We start from the raw sequence: 22308 nt of genomic DNA on the forward strand, positions 1-22308 counted from the left end.
ATTCTCCTAAGATACAGTGTCAAGGATGTGATAATTTCTGTTGCGGGAAGTCAGGGACCCCGAACAGAGGGACCAGCTGAAGCCATGGCAGAAGAACATAAACTGTGAAGATTTCATGGACATTTATTAGTTCCCCAAATTAATACTTTTATAATTTCTTATGCCTGTCTTTACTGTATCTCTGAACATACATTGTGAAGATTTCATGGACACTTACCACTTCCCCAATCAATACTCTTGTGATTTCCTATGCCTGTCTTTAATCTCTTAATCCCGTCATCTTCGTAAGCTGAGGAGGATGAATGTCACCTCAGGACCCTGCGATGATTGCGTTAACTGCACAAATTGTTTGTAGAGCATGTGTGTTTGAACAATGTGAAATCTGGGCACCTTGAAAAAAGAACAGGATAACAGCAATCTTCAGGGAACAAGGGAGATATGACTTGGAGCCTGACTGCCAGTGAGCCAGGCGGAGCAGAGCCATATTTCTCTTCTTTCAAAAGCAAATAGGAGAAATATCGCTGAATTATTTTTTTCAGCAAGGAACATCCCTGAGAAAGAGAACGTGCCCTGAGGGTTGGTCTATAGATGGCCCCCTTAAGGCGACCGCTTTTTACGGTCGAAGCCGAAGGGATGAAATAAGCCTCCGTCTACTGTAGCGCTCCCAGGCTTATTAGGACGAGGAAATTCCCGCCTAATAAATTTTGGTCAGACAGGTTGTCTGCTTTCAAACCCTGTTTCCTGATAAGATGTTATCAATGACAATGTGTGCCTGAAACTTCATTAGCAATTTTAATTTCACCCCATCCTGTGGTCCTGTGATCTCACCCTGCCTCCACTTGCTTTGTGATATTTTATTACCTTGTGAAGCATGTGATCTCTGTGACCCACACCCTATTCATGCACTCGCTCCCCTTTTGAAAATCACTAATAAAAACTTGCTGGTTTTACGGCTCGGGGAGTATCACGGAACCTACCGACGTGTGATGTCTCCCTCGGATACCCAGCTTTAAAATTTCTCTCTCATACTCTTTCCCTTCATTTCTCAAACCAGCCGGGATGCCTAGGAAATAGAAAAGAACCCACAGTAAATCTCGGGGGTGGGGTTCCCCCCGATAAATTTCATAGGTCCCCAGCAGTTCTTATCCATATTTTGGCTGGTGGTCTCTTATATTTAGTCAGGTATTAGTAACAATAATAATCTAAGGTATGTCTTCACACAAAGTAAATTTTTTGTTTTTTGACTATTAGCTGAACTTCTATGGAAACTTTCTAAGGAAATTGGATGTTTGAAAAATATTTTTAATGTATTTTTTATTTTATTCTTGGAAATAATTTATCAGCAATTTTTAAAATGCAAGAACTTTTTTTTTTTTTCCTTCCCCGAGACAGAGTCTCGCTCTGTCATCTAGGCTGGAGTGCAATGGCACAATCTCAGCTCACTGCACCCTCCGCCTCCTGGGTTCAAGCGATTCTCCTGCTTCAGCCTCCCAAGTAGCTGGGATTATAGGCGTGCGCCACCATGCCCGGCGAATTTTTGTATTTTTGGTAGAGATGGGGTTTCACTATGTTGGCCAGGCTGATCTCAAACTCCTGACCTCAAATTATGCACCCTCCTTGACCTCCCAGAGTGCTGGGATTATAGGTGTGAGCCACCTCACCCAGCAAAGTGCAAGAACTTTTAAAAAGAACCAAGCAGTATACTTTACTAGTAGTGATAAAACATTTGGCAGCAATATTAAGTTCAGATCCTTATAGGTCTGTACGTTCTTTAGTACTTTTATTCCTAACTGAGCCAGCACTTTGAATGAAAGGACATTGGATGTATTCAACCGATATTTCATCTTATAACTAGATGTCAGTGTTAACATACCTGATTAAATGTCTCAGGTATGAGTATAATGAGTAATTCAGTAGTTACTCACCTATATGAGATATATATTAGAAAAAAAATAATAAAGAAGGAACAGAATTTTAAAAATGTCTTTCCTTATTTCAAAGTGGACTAGTTATGCCTTAATTTTCTTTCTCAAGGTCCTCCTCAAAACTCCAGACTGCATTATATTATCTAGCATAATATCTTTACAATTACATTTTTTACATTTGTATTTACATTTTGTAAATATTGATTTTTTCCCCATATTAATAACTACACAAGAACAGTTAAATTTTTTGATTTATTTGGTTAGGAAAGTCAAGAAAAGTGTGAACTTGCAAAGCTTTTCACTACTACCAACCAAAAGTTCTTCCCTGCAGCTTTTCCAGAAACAATCATCAGAAAAAGAAAGGAAAGTATTGCTATTCGTGTGTGTGTGTGTGTGTGTGTGTGTGTGTGTGTGTGTTTCTTGTCTATTTTGGTAAGAAGCATATTGAAAGCAAGAATTATGTATGTATCCTCAGTGACATTTCTAACATCTCACCTAGAAGTCTCTCTGGAAATAACTAAATCTACCTTTTAAATTTAGTCCTCATATAAATGGAAGCGTGATGGCCTTATGTATTCCTTACAGAGCCAATCTGACAACCTTTTAAAATAATTTGTATTGTGTTTCTCAGCCAAGCATGGTGGCTCATGCCTGTAATCCCAGCACTTTGGAAATCTGAGGCAGGCATATCACTTGAGGTCAGGAGTTCGAGACCAGCCTGGCTAGCATGGTGAAACCCTGTCTTTACTAAAAATATGAAAATTAGCTGGGTGTGGTGGCATGTGCCTGTAGTTTCTGTTACTCTGGAGACTGAGGCAGGAGAATCAAATTGCTTGAACCTGGGAGGTGGAGGTTGCAGTGAGCCAAGATCACGCCACTGAACTCCAGCCTGGGCAACAGAGTGAGACGCTCTCTCAATAAATAAATAAATAAATAAATAAATAAATAAATAAATAAATAAAATAAAATAATTATGTTTCTCTAAGTAGGATGTCTCACCTTTTTTTTTTTTTTTTAAAGTCAGGCTTCCTGTTAATAAATATGAAATCCTGAATAATAACTGAAATATCATGAATAAAGTCTAGGCAAAGTAATATGTCAAAGTACTGAAAACACATCCTCTTCCTCTATTTCAATGAGAAGATATTCACAAATCCCTTTCCCAAATTCTGCCTCCTGTTTGAGAATTACTACTCTTGGATCACTCAAGTGATGGAGCTCACATAGGCAAAATTCTATAGAATTATGTTCACTTTGACATTTTTAATTATACATTTTCAAAATCTATATATGTGACTTAAAAGTAAAGAATTTTGGAGATTATAGATTTAAACCGTATACTAAGAAATATCAAGACAACTTGTCTTTGGAGCTCAAGTTAAAATTTTGACAGAATTGACAGATTTGCTTTTTAAAACTTATCTATAAGTTTAACCTTTTCCTTAGAAACAATAACTGCCCCCCAATTCTATTTTGAGAAGGCAAGTTGAATTAGTGTCAGTAATATGTTAGTACATCCATTTCTCTTAGTGGAAATAACTTTTTAAGTTATGTAGTAAGTCCTAATTTTGTAACAGTCTAAAATATGTACATCAATGCATGCAAGCAGTGCATGGGCTTATTGGCTTTGAATATCTATTCTTTCCTGAGAAAGAACTTTCAGTTCATCAGTTTTTGGATCACTATATGAAACACTCATTTGGCAGTTGATTTTTGTCAGTTTTTGTGACCTCCAGGCATATAACACAAGAACATAAAATTAATTATTGATTATAGTACAGATTCAGAACATCACTGTACATTTTCACTCAACCTGAAAAAAAGATAAAAGTCCTATTAACCAACGTCAGGCAATCCCAGTTTGCTTCATATATAGTGGAAATACAAGCAGGCTACATCATGCTGATTAGAACATATTTAACAAAACAGTAAAATAGTACAATGAAGTCTATTTAATTGTCAGCTCTCTTACAGTGATTAGTAGTAGCTTAATTCTTGACTTGAATTATGATAGTTTTGTGATTTTGCAAATTGATCCTTATATATTAGTATTTTCTGTTGTTTAGAAGCCTTCTTGATTTGTATTTCAAGATCTGATGACTTTAACAGATACGATTTATAACCTTAAATTTATTTTATACTAAGGCCAGTAACTAGTTACTACACTTAAATGCAGAAGAAGCAGCTGTCAATGGCATTACTAATTAGACCACCAAGTTTGCAGCACACAGGGAATCTTACTTTTCAGCAGGATACCTCGGGGATAACTGGTCCTAGCTGAGTGTCTTGAGCCTAGCAGCCATTTAGTATAAATCCTTGGGGACATTTGTGCCTTTCTTTTCTTCCTGGCTTCATCTCTTCTAGGCCTCAGTGGAAGGTTATGATTGTTTTCTGAGTGTATGTGAGCCTTTCTCCTTGCCCTGTCTCCTGTGGTCTGCTTTTATTTCCGGGTGTCTGCTGCATGAGTCCTAGTTTCTCACACCATTCTTTTTTTTTTTTTTTTTTTCCTTTTTTGATATTTGGGCTAAGCTAAGCAGCTAACTATTAAGCAGCTAATGGTGTTAAAGAAATGGCTACTTGGAACTACTATATAATATTGTATTGTTTTCTCTGATGATTTTCTTAAGTCTCAAATACTTTTATTTTTAAAACTTCACACTCTTTCCTGACTTGGGTCAGGGCATGCACATAATTGGTTTTATACATGTTTGGGGAAAGAGGGTGGTCATTTTAAAATACAGCTATGGCTGCAATTGTGGAGTTCCAATTCTGACTAACATTAAAGAATATGCTAGAATTCTCTGAATCTGAAAACATTTTGAAAATGCTTTTCTTCACCAGCAAGACAGAAGGGCAGTGAAGACATTCCTTTATAATTATTTCCCTTATTCTTCTTATATTGTCTCCTGGTCTGTCAACATTTAAGATGTTGGTAAATGAACCATTTACATTTGGATACCAATTAATTGTTCATCTCATTTAAAAACTTATGTAAGCTTTAATTGGGTGAATTTTGTCAAATGTGAATTACATCTCAATAAAGCTGTTACTAAAAAAAAGAAAAAACTTAAAGCATTTTCAATGGTACTGTGAAGCAGCTTTGTATTAATGTGAGAAGGTACAGGACAAATGGTAATTTATTTATATAAAGTTCCAAATCATAGGGCTTTTAGAATATGCCTCACTTTTCAATTTTTGGTTTAACTTAGGAAAACTTTCTATTTGACTTATAAGTGTGTCTCTTAATGAGGGAGGAAAGCAAATATAAGAGGTAAGCACTAAAATATTTAAATCTTATCTTTAGCATTGGAATGCTGTTTAGAGAGATGAACCAGAAGTCCACGTCCAAATATTTCACTTCATGCCTGGCTTCCCCAGGCCTGACCTTCCATTGACAGTCTGAGATCAGGCTAATGCATGAGGAAGTAAGGAAATGGATTACTAAATTCTGCTATTTTGATTTCTTTCTATAATGAACTTAAGGACTTTTCTTTTCAAGATACTCCATTTGTCATTACAGAAAGCTGTATACCTGCACAAGTGGTGGCTGCCATTGATGTCAACACTGTCGCTAATGAAGTATACAAGTATAATTTTCCTCACACACAGTTACTTGCCAAGACAATTGAAGTGAGTAGTTGTCATTGTTTTAATAAGTATGTTGCAAGGGAAATGTGATTGAAAAACACTGGCAAATACTGGTTTCTGGTGGCTTAATTGGAAGATAAAGCATATGTAAATTTAAGAGTTCAGGAGAAGGGAATTAACATTTTATATCCTATCAGAAGATAGCATGCTTTAAAAAAAATGTCCAGCGGCCGGGCGCGGTGGCTCACGCCTGTAATCCCAGCACTTTGGGAGGCCGAGACGGATGGATCACAAGGTCAGGAGATCGAGACCATCTTGGCTAACACGGTGAAACCCCGTCTCTACTAAAAATACAAAAAACCAGCCGGGTGTGGTGGCGGGCGCCTGTAGTCCCAGCTACTCGGGAGGCTGAGGCAGGAGAATGGCGTGAACCCAGGAGGTGGAGCTTGCAGTGACCCGAGATCGCGCCACTGCGCTCCAGCCTGGGCGACTGAGCGAGACTCTGTCTCAAAAAAAAAATGTCCAGCTATAGAGAGGGAGATCAATATTTTGGTCTCTCAGAGAAATAATTGAAATGTAAGGATATGCTTGACTTCTAAATGCTTGTTCTGTGGTGATATCAAACTTCGAAAAAGTATTTACTTTTATTAAATACTTACATAGTATATATAGTATGCAGTAAGAACAAGGGAGAAAATCATTGGCTTTTACTGAATCCTTCTTATTTTAGCAAACCTGTCAAGGTTAACCTTTTTCACCTGTGGTGACTTCAGCACAAGTATTGAAACACTGATTTATGTTGAGTTATTTTTAAAATAATGTGAAATTGGCCGGGCGCGGTGGCTCACACCTGTAATCTCAGCACTTTGGGAGGCCGAAGCAGGTGGATCACGGGGTCAGGAGTTCGTAGACCAGCCTGGTTGACATAGTGAAACCTGGTCTCTACTGAAAATACAAAAATTAGCCAGCTGTGGTGGCATAAGCCTGTAGTCCCAGCTACTCAGGAGGCTGAGGCAGGAGAATCACTTGAACCTGGGAGACGGAGGTTGCAGTGAGCCAAGATCGCGTCACTGCACTCCAGCCTGGGCGATTTTGTCTCAAAAAAAAATAAAAAAAAGAAAGAAATTGTGTTTTTTCTCCTAATTTATCATGAAAAATTTTACAAACAAATTTTCTCATGAAGCCATAATTTACATGCAATAAACACGTAGTTTATTGTATGTAATTTTAAGTGGGCAATTTGAGTTTCGACTCAATCATCAACTGTGTAACTACCACCACCACAATCAAGACTTAGAACATTTCCATCATGCTAAGTTGTTCTTAGTGCCACATTTCCGTCAGTCTCCAACCTCAACCCAGGCGACGATGGATCTGCTTTCTTTTCATTATGGATTAAGTTTTCCCTTTCTAGTGTATCACAAATAAAATCATAAGAGTGTAATTCTTTTGAGTGGAACTGCTTTTGTTTAGTGTTGATGGTTTTGGAATTCATCATATTTTGTTGTATATCAGTAGTTTGCTCTTTTTTATTGTTGAATAATATTTTGTATAATAGAATATCATATACTACAATATGTGTCTCTATTCACATTATTATAGACATTTAAATCATTTCTAGTTTTTTACCATTACAAGTAAAGTTGCAAATATGTACAAATCTGTGTGGATCTTAGTTTTCCTTTATTGTGGATAAATACCTAAATTTATTAAACTTTATGAGAAAATACCAAATTTTCCAAGTTTTTGAAGTGTTTTTACCATTTTACATTGTCACTATTAATGTTTAACTGAGAAATTTCACATCCTTACCAACACTTGATATTGCTGGTCTTTTGAATTTTAGCCATTTTAGTGAGCATGTAGTGGTATTATGGTTTTTAATTCACATTTCCCTGATGACTAATGAGGTTGAGTATCTTTTTGTGTGCTTATTGGCAATTTGTATATCTTCTCTGTCAATAAATTTCTTGCCCAATTTTTATTATTTGGGTGTTTGTATTATTATTATTTAATTGTGAGAGTTGTTTATCTTTTCTGGATTTAAGTTGTCAGAAATATGCATAACAAATATCTTCTCCAATTCTGTAGCTTCTCTTTTTATTTCCTTAACTATGTCTGTCAAAACACAGACGTTACCATTTTTGTTTTTTCTTGTAGAGGACATGTTTTTTGTGTCCTAAGGAATCTTTGCTTACTCAAGTTTTCTCCTGTTTTCTGAAATTTTATAGTTTTAGTTTTACATTTAGGTCTTTGAACATTTAAAGTTACTTTTTGTGTAGATTGTGAGGTATGGGTCAAGATTTATTTGTTTTCTTACAAGGGGACATAATGTTGTCCCAGAACCATTTACTGAAAAGAATGTCCTTTCCCTAATCAATTTCTTTGATGCCTTTATGTTAAAAAATCATGTATGTGTGGTCTATTTCTGAACTTTCTCTTCAGTAGTATTTATGTTTATTATTATACCAGTAACACTGTTTTGATTGCTGTAGCTTTATAGTATATATTGAATTCAGGCAGTGTTATGTTCTTGAACTTTTGTTTCTCTTTTTCTAGGTTAATTTGGCTGCACTATTCTTTACATTTCTGTGTAAATATTAGGATCAGCTTGCTAATTTCTAAAAAAAAAAAAAAAAAAAAAAACTGATTGAAATTGCACTGATTCATTTTTGGAGAACTGACATCCTAATAAAATGGAGTCTTCCAGTGCTCAGATATGGTATCTCCTTTTATTCAGGTCTTCTTTAGTTTTTATCAGCAATGTTTTCTAATACTTAGTGTATAAGTCTCACACATATGTTGGTTAATTTTTCCCTAAATATTTGTGGGGTTTGGTGCTATTACAGGTGAGTCTTTTTGAAATTCATTTTCCAATTGTTTGTTGCTAGCATATAAAAATATACTTATTTTTGTTTATTGCTTTCTATCCTGTGGCTTCTATATTCACATATTAGTCTCGCTGGCAAAAATGAATTTTTAAAGGATTTTCTCCATATGCAATTATATTGTTTGAAAGACAATTTTACTTTTCCCCTTTCAATTTGTGACTTTTTTTTTCTTATCTTATTGCATTGTCTGGGATCTGTTGTACAATGTTAACTAAAAAGGGTTAAAGTGGATATCTTTGCTTTTTTCCAGATGTTAGGAGTGTAGTATTTAGTCATTTGTCATTTAGTATGATGTTAAAATTTTTTGTAGATGCCTATTATCAGGTTAAGAAAGTTCCTTAACATCTGATTTCTGAGAATTTTTATTATGAATTGGTGTTGAATTTTCTCAAATGTTTTTTGAATCTTTTGATGTGACTATATTATTTTTCATTTTAATGCTTTAATATGGTAACTATATTAATTACTTTTTTGAATATTAAATCAATCTTGCAATTCCTGGAATAAATCCTACTTAGTCATGATGAATCATCTTTTTAATGTAGTACTGGATCCAGTTTGCTAATATTTTATTAAGAATTTTTGCATTTACCTGCATAATTTTTCATGTGTTTTCTTCATAATGTTTTAGTATGGTTTCAGTATTAGAATAATAGTAGGGTCATATTTTCTGGAAGAGTTTGTGAGGAACAGATATTAGTTCCTCAATAAACATTTGATAGAATTTTGTTAGTAAAGCCTTTTGGTCCTGGAGTTTTTTTTTGTTTTTTTTTTTTTCCCCCTTTGGGAAGGTGTTTATGAATTTAATTTTTCAAATTGCTATAAGGTTATTGAGGCTATCTATTTGAAAGTGTTTGTTTGCACATATACTTTCATCCTTTTAATTTTATCCTAATTATATTTTTATATTTAAGTTAGGCTTATTGTAGACAGAATATAGTTGGATCTTTTTTCTTATTCAGTCTTATAATCTCTGCCTTTTAATTGGAGTTTTGTAACATTTACATTTAATCTTGTTATAATATGGTCGAGCTTAATTTAACTACCTTGTTACTTGCTTTCTTTTTCTCTAATCTGTCTTTTGTTTCTTTTTCCCTCTTTTCTTGCCTATTTGGATTTTTAAAAAATTTGTTATTCTTCACTAATGTCCTTTTAAAGACAATTAGTCATAGTATTTATTCAATGTAAACTGAAATTTCTTTTTAAATATCTACATATCTATATCTATCTTTGTTTTTTTTTTTATTGGATTCTCTAGGGTTTACAATATGCATCTATTACTTGTGGAAGCCCACCTTCAAATAACATTATACCACTTTATGTTTAAATTTTCACAGTATACCTCCAATTTCCCCTACTGGTCTATTTTGATATTTTGTCTTGCATTTTACTGCTAAAAATGTTATAGCCACCAACATACATTGTTACTATTTTTTGGATTAAGTAGTCAAATATCTATTACAGAATTTTTAAAAAGCACAAAAAGTCTTTTACATTTATCTATCTATCTACAATTTTCAGCTTTTTTTTTTTTTTTTTTTGAGACAGAGTCTTGCTGTGTCGCCCAGGCTGGAGTGCAGTGGCCTGATCTCAGCTTACTGCAAGCTCCGCTTCCCAGATTCACGCCATTCTCATGCCTCAGTCTCCTGATTAGCTGGGACTACAGGCACCTGCCACCACACCCAGCTATTTTTTGTATTTTTAGTAGAGACGGGGTTTCACTGTGTTAGCCAAGATAGTCTCGATCTCCTGACCTCATGATCCACCCGCCTTGGTCTCCCAAAGTGCTGGATTACAGGCGTGAACCACTGCACCATGCCTCAGCACTTTTTATCCTCGTGTTTTAGATCAAAGTTTGCATGTGATATAATTTTTCTTCTTCCTGAAAAACCTTCTTTAGTGTCTCTTGTTGGGTATATATAGAAAGGGACAAATTACCTTGGTACTTTTGAGTAAAAAAGTGTTTTATTTTGTCTTCATTGTGAAATATAATTTTTATGGATTTTTTTTTTTTTTTTTCTTTTTTGGAGAGACAGGATCTCACTGTGTCGCCCAGGCTGGTCTCAAACTCTTGGGCTCAACTGATCCTCCCACATCAACCTCTCAAAGTGCTGGGATTGCAGGCATGAGCCACTGTGCCTGGCCCACTGAATCTTTGATTGCATTCATTTTGAAAGATATTTTTGTAAAAATCTGTTTGTTTTCTTTTAATACTTTCCAGTGTTAGCTGGGTTGCTTAATTTCTGACTTAAGGTCTGTAATAATTTCTGTTTTCATTCCTCTTAATATATTGTGTCTTTCTCTGTCTACATTTAAGATTTTATCTTTATCACATGTTTTGAAAAGTTTTATTTTGATGTGCTTTTTATGTTTTTCTTTATTTTTAGTGCTTGGACCTTGTGGTGCTTTTCTTATTTATAATTTTCATCAAATTTGGGGGTTTTGACTATTATTGCTTCAAAAACAATCTCTGATCTCTTTCTTCACTTTCTCCAGTTACATATTGTAGAGTAAATGCTAGCTACCGAAGACAGAGTGATCCATGATAAATATCATTAATGCCTCTGAAGAAGAGAATGACTCCAGTGGAACAAAAACTCTTAGTAAAAATAGATAAAAAATTTCCTAAAATGAAACTTACAATATAACATCCATGAGCACTTCTGGAACAGATGACTCCATCACTTAATCTAGCTAGGCAAGAGATGAATCAAAGTAGAAAACCCAGGAATGAAGCTGCCATGTTAGGAGGAAAACTATGGTTAGAAAATAGGTGAAAATGTTGTAAAGCTTTGCAGTGTAGAAGTAATAATGTAATTTGAGTGGGAAGAGGCAGTGAGACACAAAAAATATGTCTTTGCAGATAAATGAAGCTATCAATTTTTTAGGACATTATTCGGTGTTATTACTGTCAGGGTCTCAGCAGAGCTGGGAAAGAGAAAGCTCAGCTGTCAGAGCATCAAAGTAGCTAATTAAGGCAACAAGCCAAAAACAAAGGAGTTAAGCCTTCACTCACTTACGGTGGTGTCACTGGCAAGAATCTAAATGCAGAGACAACGCCACTCTCCCGGTTCCATTTACCCATGAATCTGTGTAGATGTGAGGGCCCTCTCACTGTTGAGGGAATCCTTGGTCTTAAGGGAAGGGCAAGCAGGGAGGGTTAGTAGTGGAAAAGTGCTGGGGACTGAGTCAGGGTGGCACACTCTTCAAGTGTTGTCAGGGTCTTCAGGGTTTCCCACACCTCCCCACACAAGGAGGCCTTGGCAGAGAAGTTCTGCTCGAGGCCTCAGATAAGGAGACCTCGGAATGAAGGCTCTGGGACTAAGTATGCAAATGTTCCGAGAGCATGACTGCTGGCCTGGTTGCCCGAGACCTTGACTGCACATACACACACACACACACACACACACACACGTCTAAACCCAGTAACATACCAAATGGTGAAACTTTAAAAGTATTCTCACTAAAATAATAAAAAGACAAGGATGTCCACCATTAGCACGACTACTTGATATTGTTGTGGAACTGTTAGCTAATGCACTTACACAGAGAAATATCATATAAATAGAAATAGAGATTTAAAAATGTGATTGAATATGCCAGAAAACACTAACAAGTTAAGCAAAAATAGTATCTGAGGAATACTTAGTGCTTTAATAAGGAGGCTGGCTACAAAAATATGCTAACCTATTGCATACTATATACAAACAAAAACCTACTAGGAAACATAATAAGAGAAAGTTCCTATTTTTAGTAATGACACAAGAATCTATATAACAAGAAATCTAATTCATATGGAGGTTAAAGAGACTTGAAAATGATGAAAGCGTACTGTGGTTTTGGATAGGATGGCTGAATATTGTAAAAATATTGGCTCTCTTTCACTAAAACTTCAATAAAATAGTCAAAAGTTGTTGTTTTCTAATCTGCCAAGTTCTTCCTAAAGTTCAAATGAAAATTAAGTTTAAGAATAGCCAGGAAACTTTCTGAGAAAATAAGCAAGAAGGCAGGCAGAGGGACATATACACCTGCCAGTCAACACGGGATGAACAATGTTAGCACACTGACCTGATCTAATATTGTCTGAAAGCAAAAGTGTTTTCCTTAACTTGTATAGTCATATAATGTAAAAAGTCTATTTCCATTGGCTTTAAAATATTTAGTCATTAAAGATAACCTGTGTATTTCCGTGACTGCTTTATTTAATCCAAATACATTTTCATTGACCTAGAATACCAGGTTAAATAAGTTGCGAATGGTTCAATTTAGTGATGAATTTTTGCTTAATTGCCTTATCAGTTGGCCTACACTATTAAAAAATCACTATTTTCAAAAAATGCTCATCATCACTGGCCATCAGAGAAATGCAAATCAAAACCACAATGAGATACCATCTCACACCAGTTAGAATGGCGATCATTAAAAAGTCAGGAAACAACGGGTGCTGGAGAGGATGTGGAGAAACAGGAACACTTTTACACTGTTGGTGGGACTGTAAACTAGTTAAACCATTGTGGAAGACAGTGTGACGATTCCTCAAGGATCTAGAACTAGAAATACCATTTGACCCAGCCATCCCATTACTTAGCACATACCCAAAGGATTATAAATCATGCTGTCATAAAGACACATACACACGTATGTTTCTTGTGGCACTATTCACAATAGCAAAGACTTGGAACCAACTCAAATGTCCATCAGTGACAGACTGGATTAAGAAAATGTGGCACATATACACCATGGAATACTGTGCAGCCATAAAAAAGGATGAGTTCATGTCCTTTGCAGGGACATGGATGAAGCTGGAAACGATCATTCTGAGCAAACTATCGCAAGGACAGAAAACCAAACACCGCATGTTCTCACTCATAGGTGGGAATTGAACAATGAGAACACTTGGACACAGGGTGGGGAACATCACACACTGGGTCCTGTCATGGGGTGGAGGGGTGGGGGAGGGATAGCATTAGGAGAAATACCTAATGTAAATGATGAGTTTTAATGGGTGCAGCACACCAACATGGCACATGTATACATATGTAACAAACCTGCACGTTGTGCACATGTACCCCAGAACTTAAAGTATGTATATATAAAAAAAGAATCTGTTAAAGCTGTAACTTTTTTAGTGGCTAGCTGTATTAGAGACATTGACTCTGTTTACTTCCTTTTGATTCTAGACATAGGATGCCACTGGAATAATTGCTATGAGAGATTGTTGTTTTATTTTTACTTTAGTTTTAGGAATTTAGCTGTTATCATTCCATGTCCAGTTGCTTATCATAATGGCCCTGTATATACAGGCTGTTGAACTTGAATGCGATGTGCTAATACCCTGCCCCGTGTGTTCTGGCTGACTGCTCAGTGTAGAATTTTCAGATTGCTTTCCTTAGCACTGCGGAGTCGAGAAGTGCTTTAGGAAATTTTCAATATCTAATTTTGATTTCATTTTCACAGATGTATCTGTAATTATTTAAAATCCTATGATCAAAAACTGATAAGACATGCACATTCAAACTGTTAATACAATGGAGACAACTGACATGTTCCCACGTTAACTCACTCTTTACAGAATTCAGAGTAAAGCTTTTCCTGCTTTATTCATGTGCTTGAACTTCTTAGAAGTGGGTTATAATTAGGAAGGTTTTGATTCTGGACTGATTTCTTTAAGTTTCTAGCTAAAGATGTGCACTGAGAGTGCTTAATGTGAGTTGGCAAACCCCTGACGTGTGCTTCCCTGTGTTTGTCTTCTGAGATATAGAAAGGGAGCAAACATAGCACAGTTCTCAGCTAGTTAGCCCATTAGGAATTCTTTTGATTCATCTTGTCAACAATCATTTGAAGTTCATTGCACACAACTGCAAATATTTGTGGCTATCTGAGAATTAGGCCCTTTTCCATTTGATAATATATTAACAGATGTATATGAAAGGGATGGTGACTGGTCTGCATATCACATTTGCTAAATAAAGAACATTATTGACAGGTAGGTATTTAAAAATTTCCTAGACCCCATCCCCATGAAAATTGTCAATTATAAAATAAGGTTCTCCATGTTTTACTCCAGAAAACAGCAGTGTTACACTTGAGGCGTGATACAGGCCAGATGTGCTTAGGATCCAGGAAACAATTGTTCCAGCTCTGGGCTGGTGCTGGGAACTTGGGGGAAGTCACTTAATTTCTTATAGCTTCAGTTTACTGCCCCACTTCCTTCACAGTATTGTTTTGAGAAGTTAGTTAACCAAAGTTGATTTGACAAGCATTGTATTATAAACTGTTTCAGTTTCTGATATATTTAGTTATAGTTAGTATTTTCCTTCTTCCCCATTCTATCCGTTTTTATGTTTTTGTTCCCCCAAATGTTCATTCCTCAGGGCATTACACTCGAAGAGTTTGACAGATTATCTTTTGATATGATTTTAATGAGCCCTCCATGCCAGCCATTCACAAGGTATGTGTCATAAATATTTCAATGTTGTATCGGTCCATTTTGATGCTGCTGATAAAGACATACCTGAGACTAGGCAATTTACAAAAAAATAGGTTTCCTAGACTTACAGTTCCATGTGGCTAGGGAAACCTCACAATCATGGCGGAAGGCAAGGAGGAACAAGTTATAGGCAGCAGGTAAAGGGAGAGAGGTTGTGCAGGGAAACTGCCCTTTATAGAACCATCAGCTCTCATGAGACTTATTCACTGTCACAAGAACAGCACAGCAGAGACCTGCCCCCACGATTCAGTTACCTCCCACCAGGTCCCTCCCACAACACGTGGAAATTCAAGATGAGATTTGGATGGGGACACAGCCAAACCATATCAAGTGTTGAGAAAGTGCTTTTGAAGGACTTACTAAATCAAAGTATACCATAGTGTCAAGCATGGACACTTTGAAGTTTATTAGCTGCATTTCATAGTTTGGAAATTTTTTCATAAATCTTTTTATCTACTTATGTTTGTATGTATTTATTTTTAAATAATAATTATTGGGACAGGGTCTTGCTCTGTCACCCAGGCTGCAGTACATTAGCATGATCACAGCTCCCTGCAGCCTTAATCTCCCAGGTTCAAGCAATCCTTCTGCCTCAGCCTCCTGAGTAGCTGGGACTAAAGGTATACACTGCCATACCCAGCTAATTTTTAAATTTTTTGTAGAGATGGCATCTCACTATGTTGCCATGGCTGGCCTGAAAGCCCCGGGCTCAAGCTATCCTCCCACCTCGACCTCCCAATGTGCTGGGATTACAGGCGGAGCCACCGTGCCCAGCCTCCATTCATATTTATAATTAAGCATTAATCACAAAGGAAATAGCAATTGCTACCAGATGAGCAAATTAATTTGGTCAAAAGTAGATATGCAATACTGTAGGATACCTCTTTTATACTTACCTAAGACACAATGTTTATTTCCAGCCCAAATTACCTTAATTCATTTAAACTAATGAGCATTCAAGAATATCTTTCTAATACTGATTAAGCAAAGTGAATTTCCGCTATAAATATTCAAGTCCTAAATTGCTTAATTGTAGAATTTAAAAGCTAGTTAAGCATGCACTTGTGAACTTTACATTTCTTAAAATTCATATGTACATTGAATAATTCTGACTTTTCACAGCAACATTTTAATCTCTTCATTAAAAAAATTATTTATATGTGTGTGTATATATAAATATTTGGCTATATGTTTCAGGAAATTATATCTTCAACCAAATCTTGACTAATTCATCTTCATTTAGATATTTTTAATAAGAGTCTTTTGAATTATTTTAAATGATAATAGCAGTAGTAATCCTCTAAGTGTCTTACGCAGAGGATGTCATTTAATTTAACAAGCTTATGGGGTAGCCATTGCTGTTATAATGATTTTACAGATGAGAAACTGGGGCATAGAAAGGTTAGTTTTCTCAAGGATATACAATTAAAGAATGTCAGAGCCAAGATTTGTCAATCATTTTATATATTCCATGATTTTAAGTAGAATATCATATGTAATAAGCAGTCTACAATGAATGAATATTCTAATGCTAAATTTCCATCTAGGTTTGGATTTATTTAAACAATTCTCTAGGAAATGAATTCCCCAAGGATTTATTGTTCACCTCCAAGCCAGGCATTTTTTTTTTTTTTTTTTTTTTTTTGGGACAGAGTCTGTCCTGCCAGGCTGCGGAATGCAGTGGGATCTCAGCTCACTGCAAGCTCTGCCTCCTGGGTTCCTGTTCTCTGCACCTCAGCCTCCCGAGTAGCTGGGACTATGAGCCCATGCCGCCCGGCTAGTTTTGTATTTTTAGTAGAGGCGAGGACACTACGTGTTATGGGATGGTCTCGATCTCCCGACCTTGTGATCCGCCTGTCTCGGCCTCCCAAAGTGCTGGGATTACAGGCTTGAGCCACTGCGCCCGGCCAGGCATTATTTTTGATGCTGTAGTTCCTGTCTTTTGGGAGCTTATAGTCTAATGGGAATGGCTGACAAATAATTATCTTATAATGTTATCTTAAATTATCTTATAAGTTATATAATAAAAGAATGCTGAAAGTGTCACAGGAGTTCAGAGGAGAAAAGGGCTTGCTGCATACCAAGAGAAGGGAATTCTTTCAGAGGTGATGTCTGAACTGTGTCTGGAAGTAGATTAGGAGTTTATCAGAGCAGGCAGAGGCCATTCCATCTCAGGGTGGCTCTAGTGGAGTATGAGAGTGTGAGAGTGTGGCCTGCGGAGTACAGTGAGCAGGTTATACACAGCGGAATGCAGCTCCAACTCTGTGAAGCCTCAGGTAATACTGCAGAGGGCCCCGTAGCTTTCCTACTCCCATCTCCCCCTTGTCTTAGCACAGTTCCAGCTGCTGATGGCAGGAGTAACTGATTCTGTAGTCCTCATGTGAAAGTCTGACAGGAAAGGACAGAATAAGAACTGAAGATTTCTGAGAAGTCTGTTCACATCCAGTCTAATCCCATAGCTGAACCTCAGGTCCACTGATGGTTTTGGTCCTGCTATCAGGTGTGAGGAAACTGACCGACGATGCCAAGTAACTTATTTAAGACTCTGAAGATAAATAGGATGCTTTTGAACCCTGGACCTCTGTTCCTGCTGCTCAGGCTCAGTTCAAGTCTTCATTTCTGCTTTATCTTTGGTCATGTTGTGAATCTTATTTGTAGGATCTACTTGCTAGCCCAAATACTGCCTGTTTACATGACTCGTTTTGACCCTAGTTACTCTAACCTCCTGCTTATAGAATCTAGCCTTCAGCTTAAGTCTCTCCTATTTACTTTGGACAAAATTGTGTTAGTTTTACCTACTGCTTTGATTGTCTTAGATTGGCCACCAGTGCCATTAGCTTCAGGTTGCTACTCCATTCAGCAGCTCATTCATCTGAACTCTCGTTATACCACCAAGGGGAGAGCAAAAAGTATAGTTAGTCAGCCAGCACGTGTGTGTGTGTTTTCTAAACAAAGTGATTGTAAGAGAACAGTTGGTTTTATTCTGCATTGACTTCTTGTTCTTTTTTGATTAATATAAGTCATTTGTCATATTGTTTTATAAAGATAAATTTTAAGTGTACTTGTTAGGTATGTAAGGATTTTTTTTCTTTTCAACCTCTGCCTTCCAGGTTCAAGCAATTCTTGTGCCTCAGCCTCCTGAGTAGGTGGGATTACAGGCGTGCCCCACCATGCCTGGCTAATTTTTGCATTTTTAGTAGAGATGGAGTTTTGCCATGTTGGCCAGACTGGTCTGGAACTCCCGGGCTCAAGTGTTCTGCCCACCTCAGCTTTCCGAAGTGCTGGGATTACAGCTGTGAGCCACCACACTCGGCCTAATTTTTGTATTTTTAGTAGAGACAGTATTTCACCATGTCAGCCAGGCTGGTCCCAAACTCCTGACCTCAAGTGATTCACCTGCCTCACCTCCGAAAGTGCTGGGATTACAGGTGTGATCCACTGCGCCTGGACCCCTTTTTTCTTTTTAAATGAATAAATGTATTTTCTTCTCTGTAACAACAAAGATGACCCTATTTTTTGTGAGCACCAACTTATTTTTATTCTCTGTTTTGACTTAAAAAGTGATTTGACATCTTTTTATCAGATTATTGATAAACTTTTTTTGTGCGTGTGGTTTTTTTACCGCTTTAGGATTGGCCGGCAGGGTGATATGACTGATTCAAGGACGAATAGCTTCTTACATATTCTCAATATTCTCCCAAGGTAAAAAGTTTGGTTCCTGTACAAGCTTACCCTTAATTTGAAACTCCAGGTCTGGAAGAATGTGATGTTTGTCATTTTATAGAGGATAGCCATTTATACATGCTGCCTTGAGATATTGTGCATGTCATTTATCTTCTCCTACCATGACTAATAGAATAACTGCAAATGTTTCACAATTCCACGCTTGTCACCACAGTAAGTGACAGGGAATCACAGCCTAATAGCTAGCTTCTACTGCCTCTGTTCATAGTGTTGATGCAAATGGTGCTAATGTTAGTGAATGCTGTTACCCATGGCCTAGAAATAAGTGCAAACCCTTAAAGCCACCCTTCTATATGAGTAGCAGCCCTTTCAGTTGTCACCACAGAGGCTCTGTATGAACCCATGTTTGAGATAAACTCCAATGGAAATTAACATTTTAAATGTTAACTTTATCAAGTGTGCCATGTTTAAGGGAAAAATGAATAAATATAAGTTGTCTCCAGCCTTATAAAATTCCATTTTAAAAATAGTTCAGAAAATTACTTACCTCATATTTCCCACAAGTAATGATTTTCTTTACTTTTTCTTCTTAGTAATGAGATATTTAGAATTCCATTTGTTTGTGTTTTTTTTTTTAGATTACAAAAATTACCAAAGTATATTCTTTTGGAAAATGTTAAAGGTTTTGAAGTATCTTCTACAAGGTAAAAAAAAATGTGTTTGTCTTGCATACATCTTAGACTTGATATATCTTATAGTAGGAACTGTTGTGAAATAAAAATCTTAAAAACCAGTGCATACATTCTGACATTTTATATGTTAAATTCATCAGTGTTGATTTTGACTAATAATATAAAGTATTACAAAGTTTTGTTCAACTGATTCTCTTCTCTTTTGATGTTTTCGAATTTTTCTGGAGTAAGTGGTTAGTAAGAATGGCATTTCTCAATTTTAGCCATTTATATTGGTGCTTATTTCTGTGTAAGTGGAAATGTTTTCAGTAAGAATTGGTCCTGTTGGCAAGTATTTTCTGCCCTACAGCTGGATGCAGGAAGAATCCCTGTGTTGGGGTTCTTTCAGATGGTGGCTCAGCTGGAGAGAAAGCATCACCCCAGTCCTTGCGTCAGCTGCTGTCTGTAACAGTGCTCCCATCTGACTGGCTACCTTGAAGAAGATAGAGTTCTAGTTCCCATGGCAGATTGATCATCACTAGATTAGCAATTCTAACTTTCACCAATTTGGATAATTTATCTGGCAGCTTTATTTATTTGTAATAAAGAATTATCTATATCTTTTGATTCAATATTATTTCTCAGGTGCTGAACTTAGTAAAAACGTAGGTCATTATCTTTCTAAACAAGTGAAGTTACAGTTTTCACTTAAAATGAGGTTTTGTGGACTGGGCGCGGTGGCTCACGCCTGTAATCCCAGCACTTTGGGAGGCCGAAGCTGGTGGATCATGAGGTCAGGAGTTCAAGACCAGCCTGGCCAAGATGGCGAAACCCTGTCTCTACTAAAAATACAAAAAGATTAGCCAGGTGTGGTGGTGGGCACCTGTAATCCCAGCTACTCAGAAGACTAAGGCAGAGAATTGCTTGAACCCGGCAGGCGGAGGATGCGGTGAGCCGAGATTGTGCCACTGTACTCCAGCCTGGGTGACAGAGCGAGACTCTGTCTCAAAAAAAAAAAGAGTTTTTGTGTACATTATTTAAATAAGAACCACCTTTCCAAGTAACGAATGAAAGCTTTTTTTTTTTTTCTCCTTTTCAGAGACCTCTTCATACAAACAATAGAAAATTGTGGCTTTCAGTACCAAGAGTTTCTATTATCTCCAACCTCTGTAGGTACCACAGTTATAAATGCTTACATAAATTATAATTTAAAGGCTTTTTTTCTCAAAGGAAATTTGATTCAATAAGCAGAATGGCTTTATTTTGGATAATATTATAGGTAAACTCTGAAAATAGTTTAGATTATGGATCTTCCTTCCCAAAGAGTTGAGTGCTTGCATATAAATTCATTCACACATATTTCATGAAAAAAATTATATAGCTTGAAAGAGAGACTGTATTTTTCTTTTAGAGAGTAAAGGATAGCATATTTTAAAATATGTCAAGTTTGGTATTTCCAAACTCGGTGTTAATAATGTTAATAATTAATAATGTTAATGTTTCAAAATAATCCAAAATAGAAAACAAAACAAACATGTAGTAACTTTCTAACTACTGCTTTGGGGACATAACATTAAGTTGAAAACACTGCTTCCATTTCATGGATAAGAAATTTAAATAATTGATCATAATAAGACAAGTTATTTGACAGATTTGAATTTTGCAAGTGTTGCTGTCAGCTTTTTATTGTTCTTGTTAGTTTCTTGTGATCTTTAGTCATATTATATTGTTCTTTGCCCAGAAATTAATAGAAAACCCATTATAAAAATTCAAGATACAAGCTGTGGAAATTGGCAACATATTTGATTTCTTTAAATTTATTTCATATTTATTGCCTTTTAGTTTGTAAAACATAGTGAATCATCCTTTTTAACAAAATGAGGTAATAAATAGCCAAGAATAGCTATATTTGAATTTTTAAATTATTACTATATTATCAATAATGAATGTAAAAATATCTATAGTACGTCTTAGCTGGGAAATATAAAACGGAAGTGACTTATAGATATATTTGTCAGCTTCAATCTTTAACTCATTCAAATAAAAGTACAAAGTAGCAGCTTAATAGTTGAGAATATACTACAATGGAGTCTTCTACAAATCCGTAGCAAATTTTGCTCTGGTAGAAGCTAAGTGTAGACTCGTATGAGTTTTTTGTTGTTGTTGTTTAACTTGTTGCTAAAGTTAGTACCGCTCTCTTTAATTTTCTAGAGTAACTAACTGCTTTGCTTTGCTTACAGCTTGGCATTCCAAATTCAAGGCTACGGTATTTTCTTATTGCAAAGCTTCAGTCCGAACCATTACCTTTTCAAGCCCCTGGTCAGGTATTATTATTGGAATTTTATTATGAGTGTTATGACTTATTTATTGTAAATATATATTAGTCTGCTAATTTATTTTCAAGAACTACTTTGTGTAAGTGTCTCTGTGTCCTATGGAATGTAAAGTATAGACCATGCCCTAGGTCCCTCTTCAAGGCCATTTTCCTCTTGCCACTTTTATTGGTTTAAACAAAACAAAAACAAAAACAAAACAGAACAAATTTTCTTTTCCTCATTGGAAAACAAATGAGTTAAAAAACTTATCATTAGTATCGTTATCTTCCTCCTTCCCCCGTAAGTTCCCTTTTGACTGTTGACTGTTTTGCATTTATCATTTTATCTTTCCCATAGAAGCTATTGGTTACTTTTGATAAAATTTAATATTTTATCTTAAAAGTGGCTTACAAGTATTTTAACACATTTGTTGCATTTTCTTTAAAGCCAATGCTATTTAGCTTAATTGATTAAAATATAGTAATGATTAGTACAAGCTAGAATAAAATGCTCAATTGCTACAGATAGAATCTCTAATTATGTGAGCAGTTTTACATGCTTAGGTCAAAAAACAGGGATGGATAACTGAGTTTTGGCGTTTCAGTGAAACTCTCCTTAACTTTCATAGGTAAGGACACAAAAGTCATGTCTACTAATAAAGGATTGGTAGTGTCACCTCAATCCCCTTATCACATAATACTAATATTGCTCCCTTTCCATAGTAGCCAATTCCAAATGTAGAGT

The 22308-nt window shown here is 36.1% G+C and overlaps 1 protein-coding gene across 13 annotated transcripts in view; it reads left to right on the top strand.

The window, feature by feature from the left end:
• Positions 1-22308, top strand: part of TRDMT1 (tRNA aspartic acid methyltransferase 1) — a 57183-nt gene that overhangs the window by 24417 nt on the left and 10458 nt on the right. For 3 of the 13 annotated variants that reach the window (XM_009199814.3, XM_031652471.1, XM_017954981.3), the window contains exons 2-7: positions 5230-5350; positions 5446-5555; positions 18525-18596; positions 19217-19282; positions 20349-20418; positions 21490-21573. In XM_009199814.3, coding sequence (XP_009198078.2) covers positions 5339-5350; positions 5446-5555; positions 18525-18596; positions 19217-19282; positions 20349-20418; positions 21490-21573 — 414 coding nt within the window. In that variant the 5' untranslated portion in view covers positions 5230-5338. Of the gene's footprint in view, positions 1-5229; positions 5351-5445; positions 5556-6583; positions 8236-14778; positions 14856-18524; positions 18597-19216; positions 19283-20348; positions 20419-21489; positions 21574-22308 lie in introns of those variants that run through there. The other 10 variants (XM_009199812.4, XM_003919332.5, XM_021933799.2 and 7 more) reach the window with 8 other exon arrangements.

This window comes from Papio anubis, chromosome 11 (genome assembly GCF_008728515.1).
Source record: "Papio anubis isolate 15944 chromosome 11, Panubis1.0, whole genome shotgun sequence".
In the NCBI taxonomy this organism is placed as follows: domain Eukaryota; kingdom Metazoa; phylum Chordata; class Mammalia; order Primates; family Cercopithecidae; genus Papio; species Papio anubis.